At 45.6% G+C, this 26,818-nt stretch overlaps 1 protein-coding gene across 9 annotated transcripts in view; it reads left to right on the top strand.

The window, feature by feature from the left end:
* Positions 1–26,818, top strand: part of NAV2 (neuron navigator 2) — a 378,822-nt gene that overhangs the window by 273,895 nt on the left and 78,109 nt on the right. Inside the window, exon 1 of one of the 9 annotated variants that reach the window (XM_012756722.3) lies at positions 994–16,836. The exons of the other annotated variants lie outside the window; for them this stretch is intronic. Coding sequence (XP_012612176.1) covers positions 16,811–16,836 — 26 coding nt within the window. The 5' untranslated portion in view covers positions 994–16,810. Of the gene's footprint in view, positions 1–993; positions 16,837–26,818 lie in introns of those variants that run through there. 9 annotated transcript variants of the gene reach the window in all.

The following is a 26,818-nucleotide window of genomic DNA, read 5'->3' as shown; positions in this document are numbered from 1 at the left end:
CTGGCCCTTCCCCGCCAGGCTAACGAGTCCTCCTCTGTCTGCATTCAGCTCGGGTGCCCCTTCCTGGGAATCTCAGCCTTAGTTCCCTTCCTGTGATCTCCCAAAGGATCCCGTGCCATCCTTAGTTTAACTTCTAACCAAATCATCTTGAAATTTTTTTTCTATTTTCCTAATTGCCAGGCTTGAAGACAGGGATTATCTTTTCTATCACTGGGTTTCCAGGACCTAATAATATAGTGTCTACCACATAGTAGGTGCTCAGTCAGCACTTGCTGAACTGAAGTCCAGTTTTAGCCAGACGAGTTTGTTTATATATATATATATATATATATATATATATATATATATATATATATATATATATCTACCCAGAGGCCTTAGCTTCTTTGCTGTGAACACTGTTGTTTTTCTCACTCCCGGGACTGGCTCAGCCGCACAATGAGCGGCACATAGTAGGTCTTCAATAAAGAGCAGGTGCAAACCTGGTGGAGATGATTTGGGGGTGTGGCTGTTCCACCCGTCTTGGCCATCTTGGGTTGCTCTAACAAAGTACCTCGGTCTGGGTGGCTCACCCACAGCAGACATTTCATTCCCACAGTTTGGGAGGCTGGAAGTCTGAGGTCGGGGTGCCTGCGTGGTCAGGTTCTGGTGAAGGCCTCTGCCATGTGGCAGAAAGAGGGTGAGCTAGCTCTTGGGGGCCCCTTTTATAAGGGCACTAATCCTATTCATCAGGGCTCTGTCCTCAGCACCTACTCACCTCCCAAAGGCCCCACCTCCAAACACCATCATGTTGGGGGTCAGAGTTCAACATGAATTTTGGGAGGACACAAAGATTCGGTCTATAACACCATCCATCAGGCATAGCCCTTGGTGGGGACTCCTCATGGATGAGGGGATGGGGGGGACACAGGGGTCTGGAGTGGAGCCCTCTCCGTATCTTAGCAATCAGTGCGTGAGCAACGGAGGGGACGGGGTGCAGACGGGGGGATGTCAGTGCTTTCAGATTCTAAGGGCAGAATACAAGCTCTGTAGCAGGGGTTAGACAGAGGGCTTCCTGGAGGAGGCAGGCTTTTAGCTGGACCTTGGAAAACAAGTGGGAGTTGTAGGTGGGGAAGGGGAGAAAGAGCAGGCAGGTTTGGTGGGAGGATGATGGAATGTGAGGGGCAATGGAAGGAAGGAGGAGAGCCTGGGCAGTTCTCTTCTCTGGGAAAGGAATCCCGTCTCTGAAGCGACTGCTAATTTTCCAGGCCAGTAGCCTCTCCACTCTGATACTCCAGGCCTCACCTGCGTAGCTGTGTCCCACCGTGCCCTTTGGAAATAACCTCCCCAGCTGCCCTGGAACCGGCTGTGTCAGAGGTCAGCCCTGTGTCCTTGGAGAGAAGCCTTCCAAACAGACACTGATAGGCTGAGGCAAATAGCTGACTTATTCACAGATGCCCTGGGGCTCATGGTGTTAGAGCCGGCCACCTCCTAATGATTAAACACTACACAAACAGCCACTGGCCGGGCGCCCCACCAGAAATGGGCCGTAAACCACAGTGGGCAGCAGCTGTCCCACCAGCTGGGAGGAAGCAGGGCTGGAGAAATGCTTTTTGTCCTAAGCAACTAGCCCTCTAGCTAGCCAACTAGCCCAGAAAGTGGACCCAGACCTTTACTGCAACTCGGGAGGGCAGAAGTGGGATTCTGAGGTCACAAGAGTGGAAAATAACAAGCACCTCCCTCCCTTCCCCCGGGGTAGGTGCTCTGAATATGCTGCACGTTAATTTATGTCACAACCTGGTGAGTTAGGAATGACAGATTGGCTGATAGGGCTGGGTTCAGATGACATCTGTATGGATGGTCCATTTTATCTGTGTTTCCATCAACAAGGGGAAAACTCTCACCACCACTCTCTAGTTAGATGATGCAGCTGGCTCAGAGAGGGTCGATCGTTAGTCTGGAGTCACACAGCAAGCACGTACTGGACACAGGACTAGAATCTAGGTCCTCTGACCCTCCAATATAAGCCCTCTCCATTATCGCAAATGATTGCAATTCTCAGGAGTCAGTGACTCAAAAGTGCTAGTGCTTGGACATTGCCTTTCTTGTTCTGCCCAAACCCACTTCCCTCCATCTCTAAGTTAGTTCTATTAATACTTGAGTCCCACAGGTAAAAGAATCACACCTGCTCTGCCTGTTTTCCTGGAAGGAGGCAGCTGGGTCCTGGTGGTGAGGGAGTCACACCGCCCACCTGCACACACTCTTCCCGGTGTTGCGGAAGGGCAGGCTGTGGGCACGCTGCAGGCCCCGCAGCCCCTGAGAGCCCGATGGCAGCAAAGGCCTCCCTTGTCGCAGCCATCCTGCATTGTTAGCATCCACTGCGCCTGTGCCCAATGGGAAAACAGCCATTCTGCTCAATGGATTTGGATTTTCTTCCTTCTGGTTTTGTCTTACTGTTAATACTAATAACGTCTGGTCACTACTAGAGAGTATGGAGGGATTATGTGAGGCCAGGAGTATTGGAGAAGAAAACATCTAGGAGAATTCCATCCAGGCTGCGTAAGCCACCAAGCTTGCTCGCTGGTGAACCCCTGGAACCTCTGAAAATTGGTTCTTAAACACCAGGGGTGGAGATACCTACAGATCATCCAGAAGCCCACCTGGAATTTCCAGCAGCAGTTGTTACGACACCGGCCCTACGTTCCCCTCCGTGTCACTGCAGAAGCCCTGATTCGTTTCTTTCAGTAGGCCTGCCGGACTAACATGTCCTCAGGAGGGACCGTGCATTTCCAAATCCATGTCTCTAGCGTAATCCACACCTTTGTGCTTTGGTGTCCCCTCCTGTCAAACAAGCATGTGAAGTCCTGGTCTCTCATCTCCTCGCTGCAGTTAAGTCAGAAATGGGCGAGGAGCTTGCTGCACCCTTAGGAGCCTGGTTGCATTGCAAGTGTGAGGCTCTGACCAGAGCAGCCAGCTTGTCCCCACTGCCACTGGGGAAGTGACCACATGGTGCTAGTGGACCATCAGGCAGTGGGCTCTGATGTTGGGCAGTTTTGATGTTCTGATCAGGTTACAGTTAATTCTTTCAGAACCTCCTTCCAAGAGATGCTTAGCCTTGCCATTCTCATAAATTCCCTCTCCCTGCCGGTCAATGCCTTAGCATAACTTTAAGGTGGTGCTGAAAGAAGATAGCATCTAAATCCACTGGGTTGCTTTTCAAATTGCAAGCATTAAGCCCCATCATGGACTGCACTGGCCATGGCTCTAGGCCTAGACGCCACCAGATGTGCTTTGGGGAGTTCAGGTTTCTCATGTGCCTTTCTTTTTCACTAATGCTTCTTTTGATGCAAGACCTTGAGCCCAAAGTCATATAACTGCAGTGGTTAAGAGCAAAGGCTCTAGAATAGGGTTCAACTCAAATCCCAGCTCAGCCACTTACTAACCAATGCCTTAGGGTAAGTTAATGCCAATAGTACGAGGTCCTTCTTGGTGGAGTTTGAGGCCTACCTGTGATAATCCCTACACGATAGCTACTATTTGGAAGGAAGATTCAGCTGATTCAGTCTCACTGGACCACAAGCTCTTTGACAATAGAGACCCTCTCTAACACTTTAAAGCCAAGGCCTGGGGAATAACTGTCACGTGATGGAAGCTCAGTAAATGTTTGTGAACGATTTCAATCCCAAGTGGTTCTGCTTAGTTTTATCATTCTTTCAAGACAGAACAAAGGGAAATGAGTCCCATGTGGCATGAGAGAGAGATTTTCAATAAGGACAGGAGCACAGGGAAAGGGAGCTGACATTTCTGAGCACTTCAGTGTGACAGGCAGCGGGCTGAGTGCTCACCGTGTTTCATCTCACTCCATCCTGCCGCAGTCCCGCAAGGCCGGCGTGACCTTTACTGCTCATACCAGGAAACTAACATGAGGCTCCGAGAGAGGGGAATGCTGGGATGATGATAGTAGTAGTAGCAGCAGCAGCAACTAACGTGTACATACGACATAACATACTGTGAGCCAAACACTTTGCCTGAACTTACTCGTTGAATCCTCATGACAACCCAACGAGATATCCTCATTTGAAAGATAAGGGGACCAAGGTCCAAAGAGGCAAAATAATTTGCGCGTAGTTGGAGGTAGAGCTGAGACTGAAACCCTGGTCTCCAAAGATCATTTTCTTCTTGTCTCCCAGGAAGCCTCAGTGAGGACCTTGTAGGAGTAAGCTTTCTGAAACAGAATTAGGTTTTTACGTAAAATGGCACTGCTTTCCCTGGAAGTTTTGAAAATGAGGCACACTGTCCATACTCCCAGGACACATGGACAGAATTTTCCTGGCGGTGCAGGGCAAGGATGAGAACCTTTCAGTCCCCTTTGGGGCCTTGCTTTGCTTCCCCACGTTCACTTGGGTGGCATTATTATTATCACTGAAGAAACCGATCTGCTTTTCTGTGGAGGGAAATGACAGGTTAGAAAAGGCTCTCAAAATCTAAATTTAGCGAATGGAGTGTATTCATGTGCCATGCACCCGGGTCACCAGGAGGAGATAGGTTTGACAGGTTGGCTGCCGGACAAAAGCCAGTCCTTGAAGAAATCAGCTCTCTTTTGAAAGGTAAGTCAGACTAATTATCCGTCTGCGTCGAGCCTGGTGTGGGAGCCCATTGATCAGCAGCCGCAGTGGGAGCATGAGAGGTGGGCGCATGGAGGCGTAGCTGCCACCACGCTGGGGCTCTGCTGTGATCGCCTTCCAAGTTCAGCCTGCAGTAGAGTAGCTGCCCACTCTCCCCAGCCCCACACTTTGGCTCCTTTGTTTTATGGTGCTGTTTAGGATTTGTAAAAATATTTTTATGTCCACAAAATGGGAGAAGCACTTTATTATACTTTACCCCTTGTGCAAACCTTGTGAGTTTGGTCAAGAGGGGAGCCCCATCAATAGGGCAAAGGGGGCAGAACCCAAGTGTTTCAGAACTCCCAGCCTGTGCTTTTTTTTTCTTTTTTAAGACAGAGTCTCACTCCGTCTCCTGGGCTAGAGTGCCGTGGCATCTGCCTAGCTCACAGCAACCTCAAACTCCTGGGCTCAGGTGATCTTTCTGCCTCAGCCTCCCAAGTAGCTGGGACTATAGGCACGCACCACTATGCCCAGATAATTTTTTCTATGTATTTTTAGTTGGCCAACTAATTTCTTTCTATTTTTAGTAGAGATGGGGTCTTGCTCTTGCTCAGACTGGTTTCGAACTCCTGATCTTGAGCGATCCTCCCACCTTAACCTCCCACAGTGTTAAGATTACAGGCGTGAGCCACCGCGCCCAGCCCAGCCTGTGCATTTTAAGTGTACATCAATCAGGGTGTGTGCGAATGAATGTCTGTCTTCATCTCTCTCTCTCTCTCTCTCTCTCTCTCTCTCTCTCTCTCTCTCTCTCTCTCTCTCTCTCTCTCTCTCTCTCTCTCTGAGTTTTCTCTCTTGCCTTGACTCTTCTCAGCTACTTCTTGAGGTGCAAAAACTTCCAGAGAGCTTTCCCACCCACTGGAAGCCCACAGAGATTTCAGGAACACAGGGAGAGAGAGCAGGCTTGCAGTCACCATCTCTAATTTAACCCTGAGGACAGAGGCCCAGATGAAGATCATTCACACCAAAGCTGTGTCCAGGCAACAGCCAGCAGATTTTGGAAAAGGACTTAACCAGTGTGGGAGATGACTAAATTTAGACTGTGTATTTCTTTTTCTACTGCTTTTGTCTTTGATCTGCTTGGCAGTTAAAAATTGAAGTTTCTCAGATCTTTCTTTTTTTTTCGGCCTGGTTGTTTTGCTAGATAAACCATTTGCACAGAGTGGTGCGTGTGCCTGCACATGCTTAATTTCCCTGGCATCTGATAAATGTTTTGAAATAGGATAATGCTGGAAGCATTTTTCATTACCTTAAAGTGCTCTGCTCAAATAGAATTGATTCTTTTCCTCGACTGCTGTGTTACTGCTTTTGTTTTCTTTAATGAATAAGAGCCCTCTAACTGCTTTCCCTTCTTACCACTCACATCCTGTGCAGTCATCTCTTCCTGTCATGTTTGCTGGCAAATGAGACTTCACATCCCCATGTGACTACACAGGTGTCAGTGAGACCTCCCTGACGTTGGGGTGGGAATTTGGGATTCCTAGTCTGTGATGGGGAGAGGTGAAGTTGTAAAGCAAAAGCTCAGGTTGGATGTTGGAGATCTGAGGGTTAACCTTGGTTCTGCCACTAAACTCTGTGACATCAGGCAAGGTACTTCCCCTCTTCCTGAGCTCACCCAGGGAATTAAACCAAATGGCCCCTGAGTTTCTTTCCAGATCTGAACATCTAGGGTGACCTCATTTTACCAGATAATCAAACCTGTATAAAATTTGGGATTTGATTATCCCAAAATGCAATGCCTGGAGGTGTAGGTATTGTTTTGAAATAAGGCACTAGAAACTGTGACAGATGAGCTGAGAGACAGTGTTGTGGCTTACAGCTTTCCGGGGGTGGGCATATCACTTAAAAAAGGGCTGACTTTGTCAAAGAAATAAGATAATATGCAAACAACAGAGTGAGAGTTCTGAATTGGGAAACAGAACTCGGGTAATTTTATTAATTCTTTGGTATCTGCATCCCTGCTGCCCACAACTTGTCCAAAAGCAATAAATGCCTGTGAGCCCCAGATTCCTTCTTGGGATAAGGTTCAAACTCTGTTTCTGGGCTTTACTAGGCGATCCAGCTCCTGTTATTATTTATCCCTTTTTTTCCTGTCTCCTGCCACTCTGAATTACTTGCCATTCCCCCTTAAATCATCTTTTTGTCTTCTAGCCTTTACAGAGGCATTCCTTCCACCCTTACCCCATTCTTTCAGGGCACACATTAAATGTCACCTCCTCCAGGAGGCCCTCCTCAAATGTCCCTCACCAGAGACTAGATTGAGTGTCCCTCCCATTTGCTTCCACAGTACCCTGAACTTTTCTGTATCATAGCATCAAACACATCATATTACAAATGTCTGCTACCAGCCTGTCACTTCATCTATACTGTGAGAATCGTGAGGGTGAAGATTTGTCTTACTCGCTATCGTTTCCTTATTCCCCAGGCCAAATGAGGAAGTTCCTCAGACAGGTAGACTAGCTCCAGTTCGTGCAGCACAGCTTGTTAGTGGAGCCAGAATTCCCTCCCAAGCCTTCCTCCTCCAAATGCCAGCCCTCTTCCATTCTGCAAGACTTCTCACCCTGACCCCTTCTTCTCCTAATTGTGAAGACAGCTTTTCTCTTGAGACACCTTCTATGATCTCATAAGAAGCAGTGGGAAAGAATGGTATTTGTTTTCCAGACCTTTGATTTAGGGCCTCATTTGCAAGATTGTCTGCCCCCATGGATCAAGACTGAAAACAGGAACACTTAGGTCGATTGGCTCAAACAGCACAGAGCCTGCCGTGCAAACAGGGGCTTAATAAGAGTGAGTCTCCTTTTTTCTCTCTGGAGTTTGACATGACCTTCCCATCCCAGATGCGTTTGTGAAATAAGTATGGCAGGCCCTTTTTTTTTTTTTTTTTTTTCATTTGTGAAGTTTGAAATCCAAACACGCCTCTGCCTCTTGGATTCCAGCAGCTTTGAATGTCCTTGGATTTTCTTTTAACGGACCCAAGTCTATAATATGTGTACAGCTGTGGCTCTTATCAGAATGCAGACATGCCTCTCATTACTGCTAATTGCAGTTCTACCACCGGGTGATCTGGGCTCAAACCTCCAAGTTCTGTGACTGGTAATCTATTTTATAGCATTGCCTACATAGGATCCATTACAGTATCTTCCAGGCAGCTGCTCTTTGGGTAAATTAATACCTGGGGGTCTTTTCTTTCCTCTAGGAAACTTTAAGTACTGTAACAGGCTTTCATTTAAGGCTGTGCAAGGCTTATTTCACCAGATTGCTATTTAGAAGTTCTAACAAAACACCTTTATGAATAGCAACTGTAATACCCTTAATCCACTAAACTTCCTGACATTTTAAACTAAGTGGATTGCTACAAATGAAATCAGGCTTTCCCATCTCTCTCCTCTCTTCCTTTCCCCAGCCGTGCCTACGTATCCTCAGAACCAAGGTACTGGGCTGCAGAGTCTTTCTTGCTATTAGGCCACCAAACTAGAAAAGACCAAGAAACACAATGCAATTTCTCCGGACTCCAGGTTTTGTAATTACCTGGCCTGGCCCACATCTTTTTTTTTTTAATGTTTTGATGAGATTTCTGTTTCTGATCAAAGCTTGGGATTTTAAAAAATTAAATGTGATTTTTGTTCTTATTTTTTAAAAAAACCAAACCTATGCCCATAATATGCTGAAATAAAATTTAAAAAAATACCAAACCTATGTTTTATTGTAGAAAATAGAAAATGCAGATAAGCAAACAGTAGAGATAAAAGAAAAATATGATATATCCTAATATTATACGACACAGAAAAGATCTGCTGTTAACACCTTGGAGCTGTCCAAATTTTTTTGATTCATGTAAGCACATACACATTTTATTTTTAAAAAGACCAAACATTTCTTGAGTACTTACTATTAGCCATGCACTGTTTTAAACTCTTTACGCGCATTGATTCATTTTTACAGCACCTCCAGGCATAAGAACTCATCGTACAGGGTGATGAAGCTGAGACACTCACTGCAGCATGCCACAAGTCACACAGCTAAAAGTGCAGAGCCAGGATTTGAAGCCAGAGTGTGACTCTATAATCTTTAATTTTAACTGCTGTACTACCCAGCCTTTAAAAAATGAGAGGTGTTTTATAATCTAATTTTGTATAGTAATTTGATACTATAGCATGAGCATCTTTTTATTCATTGACATCATTTTTAATGGCCACACAGTATTCCATTCTATGGAGGATGCATAATTTAATTAACTCTTTCCCTCCTGGTGGATGTTCAGAGTGTTCCACTCCTTTTGTTCTTACAACAATGCAAAGACCATTCTTGGGCCTAATGTATGCATATTAGTGCATGCTGCAAATAAAGCCTGTATTCTATAGTTCCCTTATAATTCTGACATCTGTGTACAGATGATGCTCTGGAGGCACCATAGAAGAACATAGTCTCGAGTATGTTCTGGCTGTTGGTGACGGGGCTACCCTGAACTATTCACACGCTTTTTGTGTCCATACTTCATTGTTCCTGGTACCATGTTTGGGAGAAAGTTGGCTAAAGAATAGCGTTTCTGTCTAGGTCCAGCTAGCTGGCTGCAGCTGAACATACAAATTTAGCATCTATTCGTACTATGCTCTGAATTGATTGAGAATGTTTATCTTTCTCTCTAGACTTAAATGAAGGTGCAGAACTAGAAACTACCATGATGGTACCTACCCAAGGAGTCACCCACTCCAGGGGTGGGGGTGGGCATTAGATAGGGTTATTGTCAGCATATCTAAGATAACACTTAGCCAGTAAAGTGGCTTCTGGCAAGTTAAAAAAAAAAAATCATCCCCAATGTGCCAAGTACCAGACTTAAGGCAAAAATTCAGAGGTGATCAAGAGTGGTTTCAAGCATGGGGTCTTAAATCAGAAAAACTGGGGCCCTACCAGAAGTATGGCCTTGGGCATGTTACTTAAACCACTGTTCCCTAATTTCCTCATATAAATTGGGAATAATAATACTTCCTGCATAGGGAATATTGCAGGGATTAAATAAGGCCAGAGAACTCAGCACAGTAACCACCATGATAAGAACTCAAATGGGAGCTTAAGACATCCCCTAAAGGACACTGGTTTACGAATCAAGCAGATCTGTGTCTAGATTTTGGCTTTAACATTTATTGGCCATGTAACTTTGGGCAACTTAGCTAACATCTCTGAGTTGCATCTCGTCTTTCTATTATTGTAAGTTGAGGATAATAAAATCTATCTTATTGGGGTATTGTGAGTTTTGATATCAATATTATATATAAAGTTAGCAGAGTCTCTGGCACACAGTTGGTTTTCAGTACTGATAGGAAAATTTCTAAGCACTTGCAGTCTGCTAGTCACCCTGTTTTACTTCTGTTCCTCCATTCAAGGCCATTTTTCTCTTAGAAACTAATCGTCCAGTGGAAGAGGTTTAATTCTTAACCAGTCTGTAACTTTTCAGCTAGCCTCCCCGCCAGGCAAATACCTAGAATGAGTTGGGCTCTTTGCCAAATTCTTTTTTTTTCTTTTTGTCTTAGACAAGATTGTGGTTTAGAGATTGTGGAAGGTTTTTTGAACCAATTTTATGGTCCCTATAAGCTCAGAAGGGAAACAATAAAATACCAAAGCTAAGGTACAGAACAGGTTTTCTTACAAGAGAAACTATGACCTCATAGAGTTGTGGGAAGGGTTCTGCAGGAGGAGATATTCTCAACATTTGATGCAACGCCTGGCACCTCGAAAGTCTGCAGTAAATTCAAGGGCTGTCCCCAGCAGGGGACAGACAGATGGATCATAAGTCAAATTCACAAGGCGAAAGAATTTTCTTTTGAGAAGGGATTTCAGTGGGAGATCTGGGGGTGTTGTTTTACAAAACGTTCATACTTGGAAGGGTCTTAGTGGACGCTGGGGCGGCAGCCTGCTCACTGAGCAGGAAAGTAATCCGAGAGCCACAGTCAGGAAGTGATTTGGCCAAAGTCAGCGTGGTGACAGATGTAGGACAAGAGCTCAGGCCCCAGCTCCTGTTCCAGTGTTCTCGGCTCTGCCCTGCAGCGCACTCCCACAGTGTGAGAGCTGCAGCCCGGGCCAGTGGGAGAACTTTGGGTGCAGGAAGGGAAGTTAGATTGGAGCCCCTAAACTGTTGGCTTAAACCACAGTCTGCCTCAGGGGTAAGTTTCCTCTCCGGTCTCTTCCTTCTCTCTGTCATACTTCTCCTTCCTCATCCGCAACCTGTCTGTCCCTCTCTCTCATGTCACCCTGCAGTGGACACACTCAGGGATGTCCTTGGAGCTGGACCAATGTTAGAAAAAACCAGAGAGTAGCTTTGAGATACTTCATTCATTCCCCTATCCAACCTAATAGAGACGATAGATAGCTCAGCTGCAAAACTGAATATTCAAACTCTCAGAATTCTCTTTACGCACCCCCAACACCCTCATAAGATACAGATCCGAGAAACCAATGGTGTTTGGCTTCATGTGTCCTCCTTGGAAATGCTGGCGTTCTGAAGTCAAAGTAGCCGACTGCATCCCGTCAGAAAAGACATCCTTGGAGTTGGACTGAGGATGGAAAGTCTGGATTTGTGAGTTGAGGCCGAAGAGGCCAACACCCACCTGGTCATGTTCTTCAGCTTCCTCAGTCCAAGGTTTTGTTAGCAAACCTCTGGTTTCAGATTCCGAATGAGAAGGGCATAAAGCATGGGTAGCAGACTGGATACCCTTCCTGATGAAGGAAGTCTTTTGTTTAGAGATTGGGGTGTGTGTTTGATTTTACGTGTGAGTACCCACAAATGTAGGCTCTGGACAATCTCAAGAATGAATCAATGAAAGGTAACAGAAACTGCGCCATAAGATAAAAAAAAAAAACATTTGAAGCTAAAAGGCAGCTCGTTCTGTTTTTGCGATAAGATTGGAGACAGTGTCGCCTCCTCACTGGGAAGGTGAGGAGGCATCTACCATCTGTGGAAGTTCAATCCGCTTCCCAGGACCCCACATTCTTAACACTAACAGGAAGGCAGGCCTTCTTGCTCCTCGGATAGTCCTGCTTCCCAGACGAGATTGGAGGAAATGGACAAGGAAGGTGAGAGATGCCCGGGCACAGTGACACACCCCTGCAGCTCTTGATGGATGCCTCACCAGGATCCCTTGTTCCTGGTGGGTCTGGGAGTTCTCCAGAGTATAGACTTTCTTTTCCACTGATGTCCCCCTACCCGCTTGCCAGGCTCCAAGCGTGGCAGCCACCTTTTAGCTCCTGCAGCACACCCAGCCACCCCCTCCCTCAGGCCTCTGCACCTGACATCCCTGTCCCCTGTCTCCTCCGCCTGGAACACCTGGCTTCCCTCTGTCTGATGGCCGGCCGGCTCCCTCTTGTCTTTCATGTCTTCTTTTAAATGTCACTTCCTGGGAATGGCCTTTCCTGGCCATGCTATTTAAAGTAAGTGCTTTCTGCGACTCTCCTTCACAGCAGCCTGTTTATTTCTCTCATCACTTTCACCGTAGCCCTCCCTAATGACTTCAATCGTTCCTTCATCTTCTCCAGGTAAAGAGCCCGTCAGGCTGGGCTGTCCCCTTTCACTGCCCCTTATACTCCGGCGTCCAGCCTGGCATCCTGTGCAGGTTCAGTGCTCAGTGACTGTTCGTTGAATGTTGTTCGTTTCCTACCCCAAAGCTACCTTGTCTCTTACAATTTCTGTTGAAAATCACAATCTTCCCGGTGTTAGCTCCTATACTCAGCAAACTTGGCTGAGCATCCCTGGAGTATTTCTCCCCTTCCCACGCCTGCTGCAGATCACACCAAGTGAAATTCCGCTCCAGGCAGTGTGAGGTGTTTCACATCTTCTTTAAATGTCTCACATGCACCCATCTTCTCTTAACCGTTTATCTTCCCATTCTTGTTCCTGCATCCAAAAGAGCTTTCCTTCCTCCTTGTCTCCTAATCTTTGTTCTGTTACTAGCAAGCCAGAGGAAAGCAACTGAAGTGAATGTAGGACTGGTTCCCAAATTAAGGGCAAGGGCAATCGGGAAGGCTGAGCAGTCAGGGAGGTGACTGTCACAGGAGGGAACTAGTGGCAGTTTGGTCCAAGGCTATCTTACTGCAGAGGCTGAGTAGTGATCAAGTTCAAGTTGTATTGGGGAGGTATAGCCAACTTGTTAATGGATTATATAGGAGGTAAGAAGGAAAAAGAATCAGGATGGCTAATGATAATTATACTTTGAGATGGGGATAGCTTTGGGAGTGGAGGTGCAGAGAAATTGGAAGTTGGAAGCAATAGTTTTATAAAAGGTGCATTTGATTTCAGATGTGGTAAGTACACAAAGGGGCCAGGCTGGAGATTATAAACTTTATAGAGTTGTCTACACCTAGAATTTGAACCCATGGATGAGATCACCTAGGAAAAGATTGCAGGTAGAAAAAAGAAGGGGACTAAGAGCTGAGCCCTGAGGGTCTGGGCAGGAGAGGAGAGGAGAGGGAGCACAGGAGACTGAGAGGCACAGCCAGCAAGGAAGGAACAAGCGTAGATGACAGCATGGAAGCTCAAGAAGGGACCCTCTCAAGAAGGAAGAATCTGGGTGTTGCATGCTGGTGATAACTCAAGTAGTGTGAGGATGGAGAGTTAACCATTGGCTTTGGCAAGAAAGAAGCCACTGATGTTCTTGGTAGAAATAGAAAAATGTCTTAAGTGGAGTTGTGGGGACCAAAGTCTGGACTGGTGGGTTGAAGAGATGCTGGGACGTGAGAAGTACAGAGGGGTTTTGCTGGAATATGGAGCCAAGACTGGCATGACCGTGGAGGAGAACATGGGCATGGGGTCAGAGAAGATTTCATTTTATGTGATGCGATGAGTGATATAGTTCTCAGCCGGTGAGGAAAAGCCAGCAAAGAGGGAAAACAGATTATGTTGGAGAGGGAGCAAACTGTCTCCACTAGTATTGGTTTAATACAGTACTCACTAAAAATAAGTGACCATCTTTTTAGATTTATTTCAGTGGTTTTCTGTTTTGTCTAGCTATGTACTATATTCCCAGAATAAAGTTTTCTTCTACTCTTTGATACCTGGGTAGAATTTATCAGCTACTTTTTGGTTTAAAAAAAGTCTAAGTTAACATCATTGATAACATCATTTCTATGGAGAAAAATGTTGGGAGTTCTAGAAGGTCTTTGGAATTTGGCCTGTTTAGGAGCAAAGGTCAAAAATGCTGGGGAAGCTTGGCTCTTTGACAGGAGCAAAGGGCCCCTGCTGTCATGGAGTTGGTTGACCTGCCTTCCCTTTCTCTCCCCTGTTGCCTGGATGGCTCTTATTCATGCTGATCTTTATCTTTCATAGCCCAGGAAAGCCCTGACTAAATGTGGACTTGCAGCCACAGAGAATTCAGAGCCTTTCATATTAAAGGTGTGATTCTTTTAACCACAAAGACTGGGACCCCTTTAAAGCACTTTGTCTTATGCATTAAACTCACCCTTGTAAAGATTGTGCATAATTAAAATGACATATGTAGTGTTGTAGGATATTTACAAGAACTTTTATAAAAAGGAGAAACTCTGTTTATTAACCCTATGGTTAATAAACATATCATTTATCAAGAGCCAACATGCTTACGGTGACTTGCCAAGCTCTGCTCAGGCCTTCTCTCTCCCTTCTCCCCCAGGCCCTCTGGCCTGGCCTCCTCTTAGGCCCAAACTATTCATTCCTTGAATGAACTGCAAGTTGTGTCCTGTCTCAGGGCCTTTGTACTGACCACGTCCTCCCTTGCAAGTCTCATACCCCCAGGTAGTCACATAGCCAGCTCCCACACCAAGGGGCCAGGTTGGAGATTACAAACTTTAGAGGTGTCTATACCCAGGAGTTGAAGCCATGGATGAGATCACCTAGGAAAAGATTGCAGGTAGAAAAAAGAAGGGGACTAAGGGCAGAGCCCCGAGGATCTGGGCAGGAGAGGGAAGAGGAGAAGGGATCACAGGAGACTGAGAGGCACAACCAGCAAGGGAGGGAGGAACCAGGCGTAGGTGATGGCATGGAAGCCCACGTAAGGGACCCTCTAGAAGGAAGAATCTTGGTGCTGATTTGTAATGAAAACCCTTCCCTCAGGCCTTCCAAAGCCACCCTATGTAAAATTTCAGACACCCCTCTTGACAAATCACAGTCTCTTCTTTACATTATTTTATTCTCCTTAGCCTTTATTGCCAACATACTATATAATTTACATTTTGTCTCTTTTATTTTATAGTTCTAACACTAAAAGATAAGTTCCATTAGAGCAGGGTTTTTTGGGGTTTTTTTGTCTATTTTGTTGACTGCTGTGTCCTCAGCACTTAGAAGAGTGTTTGCCACATAGCAGATATATACACATATTACACATGTACACATACAGAGCAGATGCTCTGTAAATATGTTAGTTGAATGAATGAATAAATGAATGGATAGATGACATCCCCTAGTTAGTTTATGTTGGTGGCTAATCAGGATTTTTACCTATTTTGTTTGCTTAGAGCAAGGAACAATTGTAGGAAACAGTGGGCCATGTTTAATATGTGTATATACGTGCGTATGTGTCTCCATATACACAGTCACCATTCCTTTCCCAAATTAACCCAGAGGTCGACCAGATTCTCAAAAAAGTCATGTTGTAAAAGATAAACTCGGTTCCAGAGACAGCATAGAAGATAAGGATTGGTTTGAAGCATCTTTGTCAGCCAGCGCTTGGGTCTGTCCCCACTTATTGTGTCCTAATAAATCTGGACTATACCCCTGTCCCCCAAACTCACCCTCTGCCCCTCCCCACGCCCCGAGGCAGACACCCTAGTGGCATTGACTGTAGTGGAGGGCCTTGGGGGATAAGATGTGAATGATTAACTTTGGTTGGGACTCCTTCAAGATCACAATCTCTGGTTTGCTTTTTCATTCACCTGGGAAGCACCACCAGACCCCCCCTTTCCTCTTTGAGCAGACCTTTTATCCCCTCCCTCTTGAGTGGGGGAGGAATGGCTCTTCGTTCTCCTTTGAAAAGCTTCTGTTTGCTGAGCAAAGGCTGACCACACAGAGACCTCGCGTGGAGCCAGTTATTGCTTCCTTTCTTAGCCACCCCCAGGGCCAGAGCCCCCACTCCCCCATCCCACTGGAGGGGCGGCCCAGGGTAGGGGGGAGCCTTTCTCAGGGAAAGTCTTTGAAAGCTGCCAGGAACCAACTGGTAGGATTTTTGGAGAAGGAATAGGGGTTTGGGAGAGCATCTTAATCCTTCATTTTGAAATAAAAGCTTGTGGCTATAACATAATTTTGCTTCTGACTTCTCAGTAGTAATACAGTTGTTCATTGTTCATCGCATCTGTTTACATAGTTCCTTCTGAGTTCCTTGATTACAGGTTTTAATAGGGATTAGTTGGTGCAACCCCTACCCTTGCCAGAGCTGGAACTCTCTCTGTCCCACCTCCCCTTCCTGCCTCTGTACCATAATGCTTAATGTAGCCACTGAGATTGTTTCTCTTTTAAAATAAGTAGCCTGAGGAATTAATGCATATTTTCATTGGCACTGCATCAAACTTGACATCACCGGAAATAATGTATGTCATTGTTAACTGTACAAACAGGTATCGGTTCCCTTCTAGGCTCATAAGTTCTCCCTGTAGGCTAATCATTTTAATCAAACACTTTGCATTCAGACTCCTACAGAATGAGCTAAGAAACGTTATGGGCAATGATTTCTGTGTCATTGAAAGTAGCAGTTATGGTTTGAAAAGATTTCCTCCTGATGTTTTCGTACAGTCTGCGGGGATTTAAGATAATGTTTCACTTTTAGATTTTCTTCAGCTTGACCCGCTGTTACAAACTCCCCTGGGAGCACAGGGAGGAAGGGCCCTTCCACTCAGTGCTTTACGGTAATGGTTTCAGAGTTTGGTGTTAGCTTTTGCTTTGCTGAAACTTTTCACAGCTGACTTGATACTGGCACTCAGGCCTGACCTCTCCCTCCGTCAGCACTTCAGAGGTTAATTTTGTTGGGGGATTGGATTTCTTTCCTGGGCTGGGGAATGGTGATCCCCTGCTAGCTAGTCCTTTAGTAACACAGTTGCTGGGTGCCAGGATTCCCCTGGCCCAGCGTGGGCTGGCTCGCCGGCTGGAGGAGTTGCCATCCTGTGAGATTCATTCAGCTTCTTTGTCCCCTGTTCTCCAAGGACCACAATGTAGAGAAATGCTCTGGCCTAGGAACCTTGCAAGGTAGGACGATTTCCTAAAGTTTCCAGGGCGAGGGGCGGGTGTGTATACTGCCTTGCTGTTCCTTGGCTGGGATTGAAAAACCAGGCAGAGCAGCCGGTGGTGTAGCTCTGTGGCGGTGGGGTCGCTGATCCGGAAATTCAGCACCTTCTCTCCCTCCCGTCCTCCCTTTCATTCTAACCTTGATGGTTTCAGAGGAAGCTGGGGCATTGCCCAAATGTCCTTGGTCCACCTAGACATTTGAATGATAATGTCCATGTTTTCTAGACTATCTTATCAAAGTAGGCTGCTGAGCCTGAAAAACTGGGTGTTGATCACCCAGCTGTCTTAAATCCTTATTCCAGATTTTTTGGGGGAGATTTTTCAGTCTGGTGGGGAGGGGTGAGCTGGAGAGAGGCAGTGTGGCCCCAGGCAGGGGCTGCTGCTGGCTTAGAGGGCCCTGATTAAAATGACTTATTGTTGGAGGTTTTTTTTGTTTGGAATCTAAGGAGCCTGGTGAACTTGCGGTTGTGTTTGCTAATATGGTAAATTACTGGGTGGGCTTTTTTTCTGGAAACTAGGCTCGAGGAGAGATGGCATGGAAAGTTTCAGCATGAGGACTTTTCTTGCTTCGTTAAGACCTTTATAGCTGCCCAGGGGAAGCATATCTCTGTTTTTAAGCCAGACAAGGAGAGAAGAAAACAATGTTCATTATCACCTACGATGTACCAAGCAACTAACAGACATTGTCTCATCTAATTTCATTGCAAAGCCAGCAAATTCACCCTCAGTTTTGAGATGAGGCAGTGGGAACTAAGAGAGGTTAAGTAACTTGATCAAGGTCACACAGCTAATAAGAGGCAAAGCTGGAATTGAAAGCCAGGTCCACTCTACCGCCTTCCCTTCCTTGGGGGGCTTGGCAGATGAGCTTGGGATGGTTATATCTGTAATTTTAAGTGTGGGTTCAGCTGTCTACGTTTTATTGTGGACAATTCACCAAAGTGCACATAATCTTTGCAGCACAGCCTGCCAGGGCATCTCAGATTCTGCTTGTTTCTGGGGGAGAGGGGGGCTGTATATGAAGAAGCAGCCCTTCTTGGCAGTAGGACCTAGGTGGGAGTCCTCTGAACTCCTTGAGGGCCCCTGGGCTGCCGGTGGATGTGGCTGGAGCTGTGCTTGTACCTGGCTCAGGGGGGCTTGATCCCAAGTGGAAGCCAAACTGGCGAAGGCTGACATGGCTATGGAGCTGGCCTGGGGCTGCTCCCTGGAACTCAAGAAGCTGAAAGTTTATTGAGTCCTGGAGGGAGATGTACACTTGGCATGTTAATACTGCCCCAAGTTGTTGGCACTAGCTGTTCACATGTGTGCTGGGGGTGCCTGATTAGCTAAGACTAGGCTTCTTTGGGTTATAGACCTGGCTTTAAATGATGATTTCTTGGCCTGAGTTTTTTTTCCCTTCCCTCTTGTCCTAGAAGGAGACAGCTTAAGGGCAAGCCCCTGACAAACTACAAAACTGAGGCAAGCTTGGTTTTGGGAGACAGCAGCATCTATTGACTACCCTGGGGCAATTGTGGTTCTATTTTGTGCATTCAGGTTCCCAGTTCCCAAGATGTATTGGGAGCTAAGGGGGTGGATAGAAGGGGGGTTATGGGGTGTTGGTGTCAGGACTTCACATCTTGTTCTACCTACTTTAGGTTTAAGGCAGCCAGCCAGTGCCCTGTCTGGGATTTGCCCCCCGCCCCCATTCCCCTTTCTTTCACTACTTAGAGATGTTTTTAAAAGTAACTTGATTGCATTTAAGTGCCCTGGGCTTTTTGGATAGCAGGTAGAAGTTCTGAGTTCTTACATAACCATGATGTATTTAAGAGCATCTTTAAACTCTGTTCTTACGTTGAGCCAAGGTGGTTAAGAAAAGCTTGAGTTTCAGAGTCAGGTAGATCTGGGTGAAAATGCAGATGCATTTATTAGCTCCAACACCTTGTGCAGGTCACACAGCCTGTGAAAGCCTCAGTTTCCACATGTAAAAAAGAGGACATTAATAATTTGTGCCTGGTAGGGTAATAGAGAGGCATTTGCAGGATGAGGCATGCAAAGTGCTTAGCATGGTGCCCAGAACTGTTATTAAAACTTTTGACCTTGTATAAGTTTTCGTTGTTATTTTCATGAGCTATAATGTGCTAAATTCTGTTGCTATGTAGGGGGAATGTATCCTCTGGTAAGCAGAAAACTAGGATGAATTTGTTGAGATCCTTGGCAAAAGCCAGCCGGCAGTGGCCCAAGTGTCAGCAGCCTTTCTCTGGAGGAGCCTTAGAGGAGAGAGAGCTCTGTGGAGCTGAGGTCAGCAGACACGCTGGTGCCTATCGTAACAGTGAGGGTCTGAGGCATCTGGACCCAAGCTCTGAGGTTTCTAACTCAATCAAGCCCCTGAAGCCAAAGAGAGAAATTTCACGCTTACTCAGGAGACCACCTACTTGTCAAGGAATGAGTTACCAAAATGGGACAAAGGTGCTTTGGGGTGAAACTCAAGCCCGGGGAATTCTGATTGCTGCTAAATCCCCTTGGAACCCTCTTTATGGGGTTTGTGTTTCCCTCTCTCCACCCCAAATCACTGGCCTTGCACCTGGCACCGTCTATAGAAGCTGCTTCTCCCCCAGGACACCGTCCATTTATGGCAGTAAGAAGCAAGTTCTTGCACTAGAACTTTGTCATATATTTCATAATGTGGGCCTGGACTTTCCTCCTGCAGTCAGTGCAGTCGCTGGATCCTGGGCTGTCCCTGACACACACTGGGTGTCTCCCGTATGCCTGGAGATCTGTGCACACGCTATCTGATTTGGTCCTGACCAAAGGCTTGAGAACTGAGTGTTATTAGCGCTGTACCCCACAGGAGGAAACCCGAGTCTTCTGGAGGTGAAGGTGCTCTGACAAGGTAAATGGCAGAGTCAGGATTCAATCACAGATCTATTTTACTTTTTTCTGCAGAACTTGTGCTGCCTCCATCTGGAGCCTTCTGGGATTAGTGGTACTAGGTGAGATTACGTTTTCTGGACTTAGTGTCTACACTCTGCCCTTAACATTAATTCAAGCTCAGGTTTTGGGTCTTTTTTTTACATCAGAACTGCAAACCATGTAGGCTGTAACCCAGAGAGAGGTGGCTTGTTTGTGGTTTCAATTCAAGTAACTGTATCCACCTTGGTGTGGAAAACTTTGAAGTCCTTCCAATACCTATGATAGATATTCATTAAAATGTGTAAAAATGAATAAACAAATGAAATGGTGAAACACTCTTAGATCTGCCTTTAAATCCCAGCTTCAACATTTCCTACTTTACATGACCTTTGGGCCTATTTTCTTAAAGCCTCAAGTGCATCATCTCTAAAATGGGTATAATAGTAGTATTTATCTCATGGTACCTGGGAGAAAATATGTTAAGTAACAACATGGCCTGACTTTCCTTAAGCTGTTAATAAGTGTTGGTTGTTACTTTTACTGTAGAGTTGGGAAGAGTAACTGAAAGCCATTTAGTGCAGTTAGCATTAGCACAGGGGCCGACATCACTTTAAACTTCAGTCAAGTTGGCTATTGTGTTATTATCATTCTCAGATAGACTGCAAAAGACAGGGCTCTGCAGGAGTCCTGTTACATTTTTTGAAGGTGGATTTTCTTAATAGGCCCCAGCAGTGGTTAGAGGGACATGGTGCTCCTGAGCAAACCTCCTGGGGAGGAAATAGTTAACATACCTGTTTGGTGGGAAATGTAGGTAGCCAAACCCTTTCTCTTCCCCAGGGGTTGCGACTAAGCCTACGGGTTGGGCTTGCTCACTCATCCACACCAAAGGACCTCATTCCACTTGGGCCCTGGGGTTTCACTGGAACAATCGCCTTGAACAATAGCCAGAAAACAAGTTCCACCAGTCTGGGCTTTGTGCAACTGAATGCAGCTGTCTGGCAGGGGCGTGGGGCAGTGGAAGTGGGCTCTGCCTCGATTCTGGAGCACAACTGGCAAATTGAGCAGGTAAGGCCTGGGTGCTGGTGGCGGCGGTGGCTCTGCCGTGTAAGTTTAATCACCTGGAGAGAGGCAGACAGAAAGGCGGGGGCTGGCCCAGACTGTTTCTGAGGACTGTAAGGGCTGCCTGCAAGCAGACTGGGTCTTTGGAGTTTGGGGAGGATTAAGATCTTGGCTTTGTGAGGGCTGCTTTCCACAACTGTGATTATAGCACTTTATTTCTGCTAACCGGCTGTGGTTTTATTAGGGAGCAGAGAAGAACTCATATATACCGCAATCTGATTTTTTTACAACATCATTTAGCATGTCTTTCCCTTGAATAAACAACATTATCTCGTAGGGAGTTCGTTTGAACAGTATAATGAGCCTCCCTCCAGATCCTTCAATAACTCCTCTTTTGCTGAAAGCTGGGGCGTGTAATTCCTAGTGGAAAAAATCTGTTTAATCATCCCTCAAACCTTGGGATTCTATTTTGCTTTTTTGCTTCATGAGAGATGAAGTTGTAAATATAATATCTCATTAATTCAGGACCATTACGGATTCCTGCTACTTTTAAGTAAACCCTCCCTTCCAACCACGAAGAGCTCGATATTAAAAACTCGTGCAAATGCGATGTGGTCTCTCGGGTCCTGGAGAAGTCAGGTCTACCTTCTCAGGTCTGTGGAATCCTTGCTTCCCACAACAATGGAGCAAAACAGGAAGTGTTTGAAGCTGAAATAATTTATGATTCTTTCACTGTCGTTTTTCATAGCAGATAGCTTGTATGCTGGCCGTTAAAATTCTACTTTAAGCCCTCTGAGTGGCACTTGAATTCCTGACACAGTGATGTCAACATCTCTTGTAAGATTCTGAAACTGGATCTTCTGGTTTTTTGGCCTTTCCATTTTTGAATGGATTTTTCTGCTCATTTTTGAAGAGCATTTTTCCTTTACATCTGTGTTTCTCCAAGAGGCAAGGGGACAAACAGTTGAGGCTTTGAGAGCTTTGGTTCTGGTTAAAATGCTACATATTGGCCCAAATGGGGGGGTCTCTTCTTCATATGCCTGGTTGCTGACCACAGGTGGAGGTTCTTTTGTGATTCGAGTGGTTACCAGAGGTTTCAAAGCTGATCTGTATGTACTGTCTCTCTGTGTCACAATCTACATGCCACTGTATGTGCTATCTGATGAGCTGGAGGCCATGTGGCATCCTTATGCCCTGGTTTGAATGCCATCCTTCTTATGCGCTCTGGGTCCTAAGTCTCCATTTCATCCAGGAGAAAATGGGAATGGAATTATATATGCAAAGTGCCTGGTACAGTGCCTGGCATTCTTGCTAAACACTGTCGATGGTGGCTGTAAATGTTGGGCAAGATCACATACTGTTTCTTTGTGGGTAATAGCATGGTCTGATGTAGACTCTCTTGTGAACTAGGTTATAATGCCTCTATGCTAGGGCTTGCAAACTCACATTGCAGGGCCAAGCAGGTAGCATTTGTGAATTAAAAGGCTTACATGGGGATTATGTCAAATGGGAGAGCACACCTCTGCCTAAAGAGGGCACTTACTACTCAGGGCTAGCTAACTGTCTCCCAGATATGAGATACTGACATATATTTCAAATATTTAAAAGACTGTTCAGGCTTTTAAAAATAATCATCCGAGGAGTGAAATCAGCAATGAAGAAGCCCAGAGATCAGAACACAGAGTTGCCCGTTTAGCAGCTTTTACTGAATGGGATGAGATGCTTCACTGGGGACCTTCGGTTGTGTCCCTTTGCCTTTGTACTAACTTTTCTCTGAGCTTCGGCTCACACGATGTCTGAAAGGAACCTTTGGGATGGCTTAGTCCAGCCCCTCCTTATACAGAAGAGGAGAACAGGCGTGGAGAGGACGTGCCTTGTCTGAACTCTACAGGACAGTTCTGGGGAGGCTGGGCAAAGGCCTGGCTCTCCAGCTTCCTGGCCTTTGATGCTTCCAGGCCTGGAAGGGGACAGGAGCACAGCAAAGAGCACTGGTGGCCTGAGCTTCGGAACGCTGCCAGACTACTTCCCTGTCCTGGGACTTGGCTGGTGGCTTTAGGAAGTATGTCTGAAACCAGTGCAGTTTCCACTTGGTCCCCTTTGCTCATCTCCCTATTTTACGTTTTCATTTGTGCCTTAGCTGTGTTCTTGCCTGTCACATCCACTGGATTTGCAGTCAAGGGTGGGGACCGCTCTGGGTCATCAATTATTTCAGCATTGCCTTGCACAGTTCTTGGCACATGGAAGGCAACAGCTACTGGATGACAGGAATAAACGAATCAAGGCCCCTGGCTCAGGGTCAGAAAGTATTGAGTTTACAAGTCTTGAAGAAAAATAGCAAATGTTTGATGGAATTCTTTTAATCTGCCCATGGGCTTAAAGTAGGTGGCAGTCATTTTTAAATCTGATCACTGATAGCTCCAGTTATACCACGATCTGACTTGACCAGTGTAGGACATTTCATGAGTAGAGGACAGTTACATGGCTGTGATCTGGCCAGGAGATGATGCTTTTGCATTGATTGTTCCACAGTCATTACGTCATCTTGCCATTTCTCTAGGTGCCTCCGCCAAAGAATAATGTCAGGTATATCTATGATAATCTTGAAAACAAGAACAAAACAAAACAAAACGATGGGGAAACCAGCTGAGCTCTGTGTCTCCTGCCCCTTTTAGTTTCCAGGAGGAGGTTCTGCTTGTTTCCCAAGGTTGTCAAACTCAATGTTATCTCCACTAACATTTTTGAAGCAATTTTGGAGCCCCTTTTAAAGTCTTACAGTGCGGAGTGCAGGTGAGTTGGAGAGGCAAAAACTACTGAGGAGAGGAGATGCTGTCTTGGGTTCATTTAGTCTTCCAGTCATTCATGTCAAAATTCATTCAAAAAATGAAATCTGCTTTAATATCTTTTAAAATGTCTTCCTTTTAAAGAGTGCTTTTGTGCTTCTAAATAACTTCTTTGAGTTAGTTAGGTTTCAATATTAATTTATTGAAGTTTTAATTGTTAAACCTAGATTTTCTTACAAATCTCATCTATAAAGTATTTGTGTATTAAATTGACTTCATTTTCACTTGTTATCAATTAGTACTTTATTAATTCAGACTTAACAGACTGAATCTACCTACACAATTAGCACTGTTCACAAACTCGGATAATTAAATTTCCTTAGTTATTTTCGACTGCATTCATAAATTTATGAATGCAGTTCATAAGTTTCCTTAAGTTCCTGGTTTCCTTAGGTTCTTCAAATGTCTGATAGGGTAGACTTACCTGCCAAGCAAGCAAGATCTTTCTAGACACTTCAACAACTCTTGCAAATCAAATAAAAAGTTATAAATGTCATGGATTACTATCTTAAACATTTCAGTTCTATTTTAAGAATCTTAATCTAATTCTTAAATATTTCATCTTAAGAGTCTTAAGTAAAAAATTAATACTCATTTAAAGTTGAAATCACAAGACCACTTTGTCAGATTCTCCCAATATGCTACGTATTCTTTTAAATGTTATAAATACACAGAGATTAACCCAGTGATCTCAAAGCTTTAATCTTAAACATAAGTATTAATATTATGATTTGCTTTCCCTCTCTCTTCATCTTTTTCAACCTTTCCCAGACTTTAAAATCATACACACCCAACTGAGGGCAGCCGGTTTGTCACCTCAGGTGGGCTCACGACCCTCCGATGGTTTTTCCCAGTCAGGATATAGGAATGGTCAGATCATACTCAAGAATCGATTGTTCCGGAGTCATAGCTGAACACACCGCAGTTCCTTCTGCTGCGTCATCAGGGTCCCCGGGCCTCCTCGCTGGAATTTTGTTTCACCACATAGTAAACACAAATTCTGTGGGTTTCTTTCAAGTTCCAATCTTAATCAGTTTTCGTAACCGCTTTGGACATTTATTGCCCGATTTGGGTCAGTGGACTTTCATACCCCATCCCAGGTTGTACCTAATTTCCTTTGCCACTTGATTAGAGTCAGCTAATGTCCTTACTGCCTGAGTGCATTCTGCGTGCTTTCCACATTTTTCCTGTCTTGCTCTTGGCCTCATGTCTGGAGTCACTTTCCAAACACATTGCAGTCCCCCGTACCCGAGTTTGCCAAATGACAAGACCTAAGCAAACTGGTTTTGAGCAAAAGAAAGGAATTGATTACTTCTCACTGTAGGGTCTCCCAGGGGTGCTTGTGGCTTTAGGAATGGGGGGAATACAGGAGCTGGATTGGTGGCAAAGACACACTTCCATCCCTCTCTACTCTGCTTCCCTGGGTGCTAGCTTCCTTCTCAGGCAGGTGAGGAAGAGGTAGCCATGGCCAGCACTAGGCTTCCTTTATACTTTTTTTCCTTTTTGCATTTTTTGGTGCTTCATTCTCAGTGTGTCTGTGTGGTCATACAGGTATGGAGAGAGCTGCTTTAGGCAAAGTTACAGAGCTCTGTACTGGACTTCACAGCGGTTAACATGTTTATATACAATGTGAATCTCCAAAAGAAGGGTAGAAGAAGCAGCACGTTCTCTTGTTGGGGCAACATCATCATCACAGAGCATCTTGTAGAACTCATTTTCCTTAGAATACCTCTTGAAACTCGCTGACCTAATCTTGGGGGCTCATGACTATTTGTAACTCAAATTTGTGGGAAAGAATAAGTTGGAACTAAGTGATTTTAGGTCAAGATAAACTTGCTGGGCACAGTGGCTTATGCCTGTAATTTCAGCACTTGGGAGGCCAAGGCAGGAGGATTGCCTGAGGCCAGGAGTTCAGACCAGCCTGAGCAATATAGTGAGGCCCCTTTCTCTACAAAAAAATAGAAAAATTAGATGGGTGTGGTGGCATGCACCTGTAGTCCCAGCTACTCAGGAGGCTGAGGCAGGAGGGTCACTTGAGCCCAGGAATGCAAGGTTGCAGGGAGCTATGATGATGCCACTGCACTCTAGCCCAAGCAACAGAGTGAGACCCTGTCTCAAAAAAAAAAAAAAAAAGATAAACTTGCCAGAGTCCAGAAGTGAGGGAGACTAGGCTGGTTTCCCAGGTGCGGGGACAGCTTCAGTTTCTGGCACACAGACAGCTCTGGGGAACATTGAGGCCACTCTTGCTCAGCATGGGCCTCCCTCAGTGTCGCTGCCCTTCATCCTCAGCATTAGTTCCCCTCTCCAGGGCTGGCTCAGTGACAGGGACTTCCTGTAAACTGAAGGTGAGCCCCCAGTGCTTCGGGCACTGATGTGGGAAGAATCCCGTGTGCATTGGGGCCACATGCCCCTCTGGAATATTATCTTGGTGTTGAAAGGCCACTGGGGAAGAACAGGTACAATTTCAAAGCACAAAATCTGGGGCTTGGATTCACGGACATCTGTTACAATTTCCTTCCCTCCTCCCCACCAGCCACAGCCCTACTCCCATCAGTCCCCTTTGTTCTTCATCGGATTATAAGAAATATTAGATAGATTAAATGCCTAACCCCAAAAAGCAGATGCAATAAAAGACTCGTGGGATTTTCTTTTATCATGAGAGCAAATTTGAGTGCTCTCCATCTGTGATGTCATGCTTTCCTCAGCAGATCCTCTCATGGTTTCCGACCTAAGTGAAACTGAGGCGCAGAGCCGTGACCTGTCAAAGGATCAAGTGAGGAGGGGGCTGGGCTTAGAGCCCACTGCCAGTGGCAAGTTTGCATCAGAAACTTGCGTGTCTCTCCTGTGCGTGTGAATTCAGCCAGGAGGTGTTTAATGAGCACAGACTGTGTTGTGGGAGATGGAGGGGACGTGGCCCAGCAAATGAGCTTGACATTGCTACAGCATTGCCTTGACTCTTCTCACAGCCTCAGTTTCCCCATTAGGAAACAAGGGTAATAGGAGTGAATTTCACTACCCTAGGAGTGAATTTGGGCATTGGTGGAGAGTATGCACTAATGTCAAATAGTTGGGATGTGGCACGTGCTCAGGGAATGGCCCTTGTTGTGGAAGGCAGCAGGATACAGACTTAGAAGGAGCACGTGTTCTGAAATTGGACA

This window comes from Microcebus murinus, chromosome 4 (assembly GCF_040939455.1).
Source record: "Microcebus murinus isolate Inina chromosome 4, M.murinus_Inina_mat1.0, whole genome shotgun sequence".
NCBI lineage: Eukaryota > Metazoa > Chordata > Mammalia > Primates > Cheirogaleidae > Microcebus > Microcebus murinus.
Note: the sequence above shows the minus strand (reverse complement) of the source record. Positions and strands in the feature narration are given on the sequence as shown.